The sequence below is a fragment of the Odocoileus virginianus genome, chromosome 20 (genome assembly GCF_023699985.2).
Source record: "Odocoileus virginianus isolate 20LAN1187 ecotype Illinois chromosome 20, Ovbor_1.2, whole genome shotgun sequence".
Classification (NCBI taxonomy): Eukaryota; Metazoa; Chordata; class Mammalia; order Artiodactyla; family Cervidae; genus Odocoileus; species Odocoileus virginianus.
The window spans coordinates 55,282,487-55,292,846 of record NC_069693.1 but is presented as its reverse complement, the minus strand read 5'-3'; the positions used below and the strand labels follow the sequence as shown (position 1 = coordinate 55,292,846).

The 10,360-nt window shown below is 50.7% G+C and overlaps 1 protein-coding gene across 5 annotated transcripts in view; it reads left to right on the top strand.

The window, feature by feature from the left end:
* Positions 1-10,360, top strand: part of SYCE1L (synaptonemal complex central element protein 1 like) — a 99,218-nt gene that overhangs the window by 2,550 nt on the left and 86,308 nt on the right. Inside the window, exons 2-12 of one of the 5 annotated variants that reach the window (XM_070451512.1) lie at positions 3,239-3,301; positions 4,948-5,007; positions 5,203-5,277; positions 5,773-5,878; positions 6,132-6,186; positions 7,367-7,450; positions 7,701-7,764; positions 8,577-8,646; positions 8,738-8,825; positions 8,954-9,038; positions 9,214-9,336. In XM_070451512.1, the coding sequence (XP_070307613.1) occupies positions 3,239-3,301; positions 4,948-5,007; positions 5,203-5,277; positions 5,773-5,878; positions 6,132-6,186; positions 7,367-7,450; positions 7,701-7,764; positions 8,577-8,646; positions 8,738-8,825; positions 8,954-9,034 (746 nt within the window). In that variant the 3' untranslated portion in view covers positions 9,035-9,038; positions 9,214-9,336. Of the gene's footprint in view, positions 1-3,238; positions 3,302-4,947; positions 5,008-5,202; positions 5,278-5,772; positions 5,879-6,131; positions 6,187-7,366; positions 7,451-7,700; positions 7,765-8,576; positions 8,647-8,737; positions 9,039-9,213; positions 9,337-10,360 lie in introns of those variants that run through there. The other 4 variants (XM_070451511.1, XM_070451513.1, XM_070451510.1 and 1 more) reach the window with 4 other exon arrangements.

Genomic DNA, 10,360 nt, shown 5'->3' with positions numbered 1-10,360 from the left:
CGGCGTGACTAGGACTAGAAATGCAGTCGAGAGGAAAAATGGAGCTTTCCCAGAAATGGTTGAACAAGCCAGCTGTGAGAGACATATGGGGACAATCATGGGAAACCACATGTGTTGTGGGTATTTGGTGATATAAATGATCCAATAATTAGTGATGTATCTTGGTGAGACTCTAGAACTGCAGTCATCTAAGAAAATGTCTTCTAGTAGTTGAGACTGTTTTTTTGAGACTCTTAATTAATTTCATCTAGGGATGAAATGTCATGAAGTCTGGGACCTACTTGAAAATATTTCAGCACACACACAATAGCTGAAGCAAATATCAGTGGATATTAATGATTGTTAGATCTGGGCAATGAGTAAACCAGAGTTCATCATGGTATCCTACCTAATTTCATGTGCATTTGGAAATCCTCATAATACTAAAAACAAGTAATCACAAACACCTCCCTTTATTATTAAAGTAGATTTAATTTTTTTGTTGTTGTTTTATTCCAAATACTAAGAGTATTTGAAGAACTTAAGAGTATCCAGAGGAGACATACCAACCAGTGAAACCAGAGAAAGACAATAAGATTTAGAGCTAAGAAGAGAAGGGAGTTGCATTTAATTTCACATATTTCTGTAGTGCTTGAATGTTTTTAGAATGTCATTTGGGTAAGTGAAAATTAAAGCAATAGATGCAATAGTTCTTACCAAGCTCTAAGTGTCTTCCCCAAACTTGGAGTGACTTGGATAAGGGACTGTTGGTGAGAGGAGACTTTTACTTTTTACTCCTTGTTCTTCTTCAGTTGTTTATTAAGTAATTTAAAAATTCAAATGCAAAATTAAATGAATACATCTAATATGAGGAAAAAGGATGTAAAGAAAGTGAACATGATACCAAATATTTCAGCAAAATTTAATAAGCTCAGGTTAACAGCCCCTGATTTACAGCATAAGTTTTAATGGCTGCAAAGAATTTTAGCCTATGAAGGTGCTGTAATCAACTAAGGTATCTTTAAGTTGCCTCCATATTTTAAGATTATGGACAATGAAACAGTCTTGCCCACCATCCTTAATTATTTCCTAAAATTATTTCCTTGCCTTGAGGTGGAATTTCTGATCCAGAGGAGTTGAGTAAGTTTTTGATATTTACTACCAGAAAGTTTGAAATGAAATACTGTTTTTGCCTATACAATTGGCAAAAGTGACAAAGGTTGAAAAGATATTTGAATGATAAGAGTGTGAGGAAGGAGTCTTCATGGGCCTCTAGGGGGAGGGCAACTTTAAAATACCAGATTTAGTAACATACATGCCCCTTGATCCATCCAGTAGTCTTCTAGGAATTCATTCAGTAACATTCCCATGCATGCATAAAGAAGAATGTACCAGGATCTTACATTAGATTGAAATGTGTCCCCTTAAAATTCATGTCCACTCGAACTTCAATATGTGACCTTATTTGGAAACAAGAGTTTTTGAGACTGTGTTAAGCGTCGTGCAGAATAAGGGTGTACCCTAATCTAATTAACTGGTGTCAGTATAAGAAGAGGGAAATTTGGACATATAAAGATAGAATTTAAGGTGAAAGACACAAAAGAAAGACCCACGTAGAGGTACTGTTATGGCTTCTCAAGAAAACTAACACAGATAGTCACTGTGGCATTATTTGTAACAGCAAAAGCAGCAACCTAAGTGTCCATCAATAGGGGACAACTTTAAAAGATCATTAGTATATATGTTATCAAATGGAAAAATGCAGGGACTTCTCTGGCGGTCTACTGGCTAAGTCTGCATGTTCCCAACGCAGGGGGCCCAGGTTCAGTCGATCCCTAGACAGGGAACTAGATCCCATGTGCCGCAGCTAAGAGTTGACATTGCTGCAACTGAAGATCCTGCATGCCACAACTTAAAAAGCAGATGCCACATGCCATAACTAAAGATCGCAAATGCTGCAATGAAGATTGAAGATCGGCGTGCCACAAGAACCGATGCAGTCAAACAAGTAAATATTTTTTAAATAAAAAGGAAAGATATAAACTGTGAAATGCCATTTAGGACATGACACCATCTTTATCAGAAAAGTGGGCATATGCTTGTATGTGATTTGAATGAGTATACACAAATAGCCTGTCATGCAGGTGGCCTTGCAGAGGGTAACTGAGGAACTTAGGTCTTGAGGGAGGGACTTTGCACTGTATACCAAAGTGGGTAAGCATTTCTTCATTTACTCTTTGGCTATCATATGTGTTTTGTGAGCTTCTTTTCATCTTCTCTGCTTAATTTTTCTTGGAGAGCAAACAATGAGTCACTGGGAGTTGTCCCTTTGTCACTGATTTTACAACAGTTTAAGATGTTGGTATTTTTGCTCTTTTTGTTGTTATAAGTAACACAGGCTCACTTTAAAAAGTACCTAGAAATATATGTGGCAAAATTACGTTTGAATCAAGACCTAAATAAAGTCTGTTTTCATTAGAGTTGATTGCTATATGTCTCATCTCTTAATCTATAGTTTCCTCTTCCCCTCTTTTCCTTCTTTGCAGTTTATTTGTTGAAGAAACCAGGTTGTCCTGGGTGTGGAATTTCCCAGCATCTGGATGATGCTGACTTCATCCCCATTGTGTCATTTAACATGTTTTCCTATTCCTCATATTTCCTCTGAATTGGTATTTAGAAATGGAAACCTGATAGTATTCCTTTTTCTTTTTTCTTGGTTGGGGTTGGGGACAGGGAGCAGAGTCCTTCACACAGTGGTGTTGTGTTGTTTCATCAGGAGGCTCACAATATCCAGGTATCTTTTGTGGATGTTAGCAGCCATGTCCTAAACCCATTGCTTCTTTCAGAATTTGCAAATTGTGGCCTACAGTTATTGGAAAGAAATTCATATGAAATCATTCTGTCCTGTCGCATTGCCTGCAACTTCATGCTGGTTGAGAACAACAGCAACAAAAGTGCCTCATCTTCTCTCACCCCTGAGTTTTGCTCAGGGTGGTGTTCCGTGACCTCCTGGGGAGAACAGACCAGTAGAGGTTCTGATTCACCCACCGCACTCCCTCAGCCTCAGAGACAAAAGACAGGGGTCCTGTAGGGACCCTGCTCTGGCTGGAGGGCTGCCCCTTGGCCGAGCCTTGGTTCAGCCAGGGGTGTTCTCAGAACCTGCTGAGACTTTCTTCCTCCCTTCCCAGACAAGTGGGGCCGTTTCCTCAGTCGCCTGTCACTCTCACTGCAGGCTGTAATTCTGGTTTTCATTCTACAGGTCAGACCGAGTCTTCAGAGAAGACCAAAGACTTGCTGGAAATGGTGAAAAAGCTGCAGAAAGGTCATGTGTGTCCTTGTGTCTGAGGCTTAGCCCAAAGAGGTTTTAAGACAGGAAGATATGGTCAAATCTCCAACCCGTCAACTCACAACCTTGGGAAATTATCCCATTGCACTTTCTCCCTCTTATACCGCTTCTTTCAACCTAAAGCACAGCTTCGAAATTCAAGACATATAAGCTACTCCCCAACACACAAATGCATGTGTGCATACACACACACACACACACAGCCATCCATTTCCCTGACCCATAGGCCAGCAGCAACTATTTTTAAATTCTCTAGTATTTTTCTGGAGATTTAAAAAAATTCCATTTTGGGTGTATATTCTTGTTCTTTTTTATATGCAAATGGAAGCTGGCAGCACAAACAGCTTTGCACCTGGCTTTGCTTGTTGATGGGAGACTGGGAACCAGCCTGCATCCAGTACCTACATCAGGGCTGGGGCAGAGTACTGGCTGGGTTTGAGGTTGGATCACCCTCTCCTCTCGTCCATCAGCAGCTTAAAATACTACAATCCACTGGTCTGTTCCAAATAAATGAACACCTTCTGTGCCCTGACTGTGGCTACAGCATTGCAGCTGCTGCCCAGGCTAAAATTAGGTAGAGGAATTGGGGATTGAAAATGCAGAGTGACCCTAACCATCCCCGGTAAAACGAAGACCTTGGGGAGTCACGTCCTAATCAGCACCTCAGAGAGCACTCAGTCTCTAAGAAGTCACAGGAGCTGGGGAAGGTGGCCTCCAAAAAATCCAGAAACTGAACTTCAGGATGTCTTGGGGTGGTAGTGACACCAGCAAAGGTTGGGCAGATTTTCCCCTTAATTCTGTGCTTTCAACCTTGAAGCCAGAGAGGACGAGGAGGGCTTCCACATTAGGAGCACTGAAATTTGGACTGTGCGAAGTTAGAGATGACTCCCTAAAGAGACAGTGATCTCCCTGTCATCGGAGAATTTGATAGCTGTCAAAATGCAAGTGGCATCTTCCTCATATTTCAGCATCAGAGTCCAGATACGCAGAAGCGACAACCCACCCTGCTAGGCTTTCCATGTGGTGGGGCATTAGTTTTCAGGAGGTGTCCACTGTCTCCCACCTCATTCAGAATTACACACACAAGCTTCTGCCATGGCCCAGAAGGCCCTGGACCATCTGCTGCCCCCATGTCTCCACCTTGCCTCCTGTTACCTGTCCGCTCACTCACTAGACTCATACCAGCCATCCCAGACCCCTTGGCGTATGTTGTAGGCCTATGTCTCAGTCACTGCAGGGGCTCTGCATACATGGTCTTTCTGGCTGGCATGTTCCCCCCTCCACGCTCCCTACGCCCCGCACCCCAGAACCACAGGGTTCCTTCCTCCACATCATTTGGGGCCTCTCCATATCTCAAGAGGCATCTTCTTTCACTCTTCAGCCCTTTGTTCCACTTTATTTCCTTTCGCAGCATCCACTGCCACCAGCATTGACATCTCGAATCTTTGCTCAGTGTCCATCTCTCCCACCCAGAACGCAGGCCCTGCAAGGGTTTCTCTCGTGTGCTCCGTAAATGCTGATCAACAGCAGCAGAGACACAGTGCCAACACCCACCCTACTCCTTCTGCCCAGGACAGCCAGGCACCTGCCATCTCTGGCTCAGTCTTTCTTTCCTTCTGCAGAAGGAAGCCTGGAGCCACAGATTGAAGACCTGATTAACCGGATTCATGAGCTTCAGCAAGGTAAACTCCGGGATCTAAGATGGCCCGCTGGCCAAGAGGGGCATGGGCTGGGGAAGCCTCCACTGCATCACCTGTAAGATCCAGGCCCCTCTGGATTGTCTGAAGGTGGGTATGCCGTGTCCCGGTCTGCGGGAGAATACAGCAAGGCTGGAGGCCACCCTCACACCCTGTCTTCCTCCTTTCTCCCCGGCCCAGCGAAGGAGAAATCCAGTGAGGAACTGGGAGAAGTCCAAGCTCTTTGGGAGGCCCTACGTCAGGACCTGGACTCCTGTAAGTGAGACCAGCAGAAGGGCGCAGAGAGCTCGTGGCCAGTGCTGACCTCAGGGTCTTTGCACAGGCTGCTCCTCACTCTGAGGCTTTCGTCCTACATAACCCACATTGCCTCGCGCTGGTTTGAGTCACCTTTCAAGTTCTCAGTTGAAACTTCACCCCAACAGGTCTCCCTTGACAGCCCCCTCTAAACATCGAATACCACCTCATCTCACACACTCCCCACAGCTTGATTTATTTCTTCACAGCCTTTATTCCCGCTTATCATGGTGTACTTTTGCAATTTCTCATCCTCTCCACATTCTATTGTGCACATGCCACACAAGGGAGCCCTGCAGTCCTTCACCCCTTCACAGGGCGTGTGGACTCCCAGGGGGGGAAGCTGGACCAAGATGGTCCCCAGCGGGAGGTGGGTGCAGGGCCTGCGAGCAGACACTGCCCTCCCCTGAGGGGGCTGGACCTTCTGTGTGACCTGGGGCCTTCCCCTGCATGAAGGTGCAGTCTGGGCAGAGGATGAGGCCCCGGAGACTCAGAGTGTCCCTGTGTTTTCCAGTGAGTGGAGAGAAAGTGCACCTGGAGGAGGTTCTGAGCAGAAAGCAAGGTATTTACCAGCTGCTTCATCCTCATCATTCTACCCGGTCCCCCTACAAAAGCCTGAAGTTCTCAGGCAGCCAGAGGAATCCCCCTGAGATCAGAGGTGGGGTGCTTCCCTCTCTGCTCAGATCTGCCCCTCAGCCGCCGTCTGACTTGGAGTAAACACTGAAGTCCCCTCAGTGCCCCCAATGCCCAGCGTGCTGTGAGGCCCCTTCTGCCCCTTCTGACTTCTCAGAGCCCCCTGGTCCCTCTCCCCCCAGAGGCCCTGAGGACCCTCCAGCTGCATTGCCAAAGGAAGGCGGAGGAGGCACAGAGGTAAGAGGTCCCGCCCAGCTCTCCCTGCCTCATTTCCCAGCCTGAGGGAGGAGGGGGCAAGAGCTAGGGAAAAGAAATCTTGGACACACACTCATTTTCCCTTTGTATAAAATTGAGTGAGCCTTGCCTGCTCATCTTTGATAAGTGGTGGCGTTAAGATGAACTCATTTAATCATTCATTGCTAGTTTATCAAGTGGATACTAAATTCCATCCTCTGGTATTATTTTAGGTCTTCTATGGTTTATCCAGCTCTTCTGCCATCCTTTCATTTGTTTATCTGTCTGCTCATGTATGCCCCCAGGCACCCATTTACACACCCATCCATCTACCGACCCATCCATCCACTCTCCCATACATCCAACCAACTATCCAACTCTTCAGCCAGCCAGATAGCCATTAATCTCTCCAGCCTTTCATCTAATCATCTTTCATCCATCCAACCATTCTTTTCTCCACCTTTCCAGTCATCCATGTAGGCATTCATTTCTTTACCCAGCCATCTATCCATCCAGCTATCCATCCTTCTGTCAGTCTTTCCTATATTTCTGCATCCATCCATTATCCTTCCACTCATCATTTCTCTAACCAGACATCATCTCTGCAGCCTATCACTCACCTATTCAATTTGCTGTCCAGCCATCTATCCATCTATCTCTCCATCCTTTGAACCTTTGCTTAACACATTCTTGTGACCAGGGGTCTCACACCCTCGGGCATCAAGATTTTAATAACATGGGAAAACCTGACGACAGATAGTTAAAGTGTATATATGCTTAATCACACCACACCTACCACTGTCTGAGGAGCAGATGGTGTTCAGTTATCAACCAGTGCTCACAATGACAGTCCCACCATTTTACATGTGAGGAAACAGACCCACAGAGGCTGAATAACTTGTATAAGATTATAGTGGAATAGCAGATCCAGGCTTCAACCCTGGACTTTAGAATGTGTGAAACTAAACCAATGTACCCTTCACAGGGATTTCTTGGAAAGGCACGGTTTGATGGGAGACAGAATGGACAGGGTAAGAGTGTCAAGAAAGGCTTACAAGGTTCCCATTTGATTTAAAAAAAGGAGAATGATAAAGGTTCTGAACAGACTCCCAACCCCGCTCCGGATAGAAGGCTTGGTGGCTCAAACAGAGACTGTAACTGAGGGTTTTCTTTCCTTTCCCAGGAACTACGTGTTGGCAGAACACACAGAGCAAATTTCTATCCAGAACTCTCAGGTCACAGAGAGTCAAGGACAGAGCAAGCTGGGGTAACCCTGGGGTGACCCTGGGTCTAGTGCTTGGAGTGGCCTGGTGTGGGGGATGGGAGTGGGGCTTGCCTGAGGGAGAGCTTGTTGGAAGGCAAGCTTGTTGCAAGGCTGGCTGTTGGAAGCAAGGCTTGGAGGATAAAACCCTTGAAGGGGCTCCTAGCAGAGGGAGCCCCAGGCCCAGATCTGAAGCGGCAGTGAGGGTTGGTCAGTCCTACCCTGTGTTTGCTTATTCTTGGATGTCGGCCCCTAGGTTGCCCATGGAAGAACAGCTGGAGGACTTGATAGGCCCGCACAAGGACCTCTGGGAATTCCACGTGAGCCATTATCATTGCCTCTGTTGGAGCCCCTCCTCCCCTGGCTCCAGCATCTCTGCTGCTCAGGCCCAATGCCAAGGGGTGGTCCTCGACTCCTGTCTTCCTGTCACCCGCTCAGCTCAGCCCACCCAGCCACCTCTCACCAACCCCCACTGCTGCACTCAGCCTCCGTTGCCCAGACTGTTGCCCTGGCCTTTGCTAACCTCGCACCCCTCCTGCTTGCCTAGAGTGCTCATCCTGCAGTGGCAAATGGGAACCCCGATCCAGACACGGCCAGGTCATCCCTTCGTTCAGCCAGTGTCTCTGGATGTGTCCAGCGGCACTCCAGAGGGGCCAAGTCTTTGCGGTCCCCAAGCTGGTTAGGGGCACGGGGAGGCATGCCCAGAGTCTAAAACAAGAAAACAAGTCAATAGATCCAGTAATGCCAGTGGGGAAGTCCTCTGTGAGCAGGTGTCATCTGAACACAGACACGTATTAATAAGCGAGGAAGCCATGCAGGTGTCAGAGAGCAAATGTCCCTGGGAGGGAACCATGCCTGGTGTATTTGAGGAAGAGCAAACCGTGGGGCTGGAGGATGAAAGAGTGGGAAGAGGTGAGGTTTAAGAGGCACACGGGGACCTGGGGAGTGACTGAGGGGGAGAGGGCCTCTACCCGAGCCACCCCCGGCCCCAGCAGAAGCGGCAAACCGAATGAATGGGTAGCTGAATGAAGGCATGAACCCACTAATTCGGATGAGGACTTTCCGAGAGGCGCGGAGGAGGAGGGGGCCAGGAGGAGAGCTGCAGGGACAGGGCTCCTCTCTCTCCTCGCAGATGCTGAAGCGGCGACTGGCCTGGGAGATCCGTGCCCTGCAGAGCAGCCAGGAGCAGCTGCTCACCGAAGGTGGGACCTGGGCCCTGGGCGGGGGCGGGGGCGGGGCCAGGGCGGCCCGCGGGAGCCCTGGCACCGCCCACGACGCCCCGCCCGCCCCCAGAGAGGCAGGCGCTGGCCCGGCTGGAGGACGTGGAGCGGCGGCTGCTCCTGCCGCCCGAGGCCCCCGCCGCCCGGGCGGTGATCGGCGGGTGAGAGGGCCAGGGAGGCGGGGAGGGGCCGAGGCCCGCCCCCAGCGCCGTCTCCCGGGAGGGCGGGGCTCCCCGCACCCGGGCCTCCCGGCGGGCTCCCGGGGGTCCTCAGCGCCCCTTCCCCGCAGGCTGAAGGCGGAGCCAGAGAAACTCGGGGGAGAGGCCCCCGCCCAGACCCAGAGCACCCCAGAGGACCGGGCCGGCGCTGAAGAGGTAGAGAGCCGGCAGGCGCGCCGTGACAGAGCGGGCGGCGCGCGCCCGGGGTCCCTGCGGGAGGCGCGAGTGCGGACGCAGGGCGTCCTCGGGGGTGGGGACCGGGCCCGCCCCAGCAGGCCTGCCCCCCGCTCCCCCTCCCAGCAGGCCTGACTACCGGCCCCCGCCCCAGCAGGTCGGCCCCCAGCTCCCCAGTGAGGGCGACCTGGCGCCGCCGACGGAGCTGGTCCCGACGCCCCACCCGGCCCCACCTTCCTTCAAGCTCGCCCGGGAATAAAGGCCACGTTTGCGGACCGTGCTCCTCCTCCGCGGGCTCAGTCTGTGCTCCGGGGCTTTGAGGGTCGGGGTCGGGATCGTGAACCCCTCCTTTCTCCGCCGGAGGGGATGGGGCGGCCAGGCAGCCTGGGCGGGGCCTCGACGGACTCCGCCCACCAGCCCCGTGGCGGGCTCGGGCCGCCTCAGCGTCTGCCTGAGTGTCGAGGCCACTCCATTTCCATGGCCTCATCTCGGATTCCTGAATTTTACCCGTAAGGGCTAAGATGTGTGCTCAGTCATGTCCGACTCTGCAACCCCATGAGCTGGAGCCTACCAGGCTCCTCTGTCCATGGAGGCAAACCAGGGGATCTTCCCCACCCAGGGATCCAGGGAGTCTTGTGTGGCGGTCGGATTCTTTACCACTGCGCCATGTGGGGGGTTCAGAGCACAATCCCAGCCTGCAGAGCCTCTGCATTCCCCCGCAGCTTCCTCCCGGGCCTCACCTCTCACTTCCCTCATATGTGCACTTCTAGCCGCAAAGATGATTTTCCACCCTTCTCCCAGCACTGTGTCATCTCAGGGCCTCTGCCCTGCTGTGTCCTCGTCTGGGGTGTCCTTTCCGCAGTCTTCTCAGACCGCAGAGCCCGTTAAGGATATCAGCTGCTCAGGAGGCTGGCCTCGGGGACCCAGTTGCTACTTACCAAGCTCGTGTGGGTTTAATAAGCATTTGCTAAACATCTGCTTGTGCACCAGGCACTGCTGTAGGCCCTGGATTTTAAATAGCAGGTAGGGGAAGATCTCAGTGAGGAAGTGGGCCAGATGAGGGAGGGTGCCCTGGGCAGCAAGGACTGCGTGCGCACGGCTGAGTGTTTGGGGGGAGTGGGGGATGGTAGCTGAGTTTGCTCTGTTGGAGGAACATCTGGAGGAGGCCAGTGTGGTGACGCAGAGGGATGGGAGATAATGTCAGAGAATCCCTGGGAGCCAGTTCAGATGGCTCTCATCGCTCTAGTCTGTTCTGAGCACAAGACCTGGTGCCCAGCAAACGCCAGTAAATGTTGGTGATCACT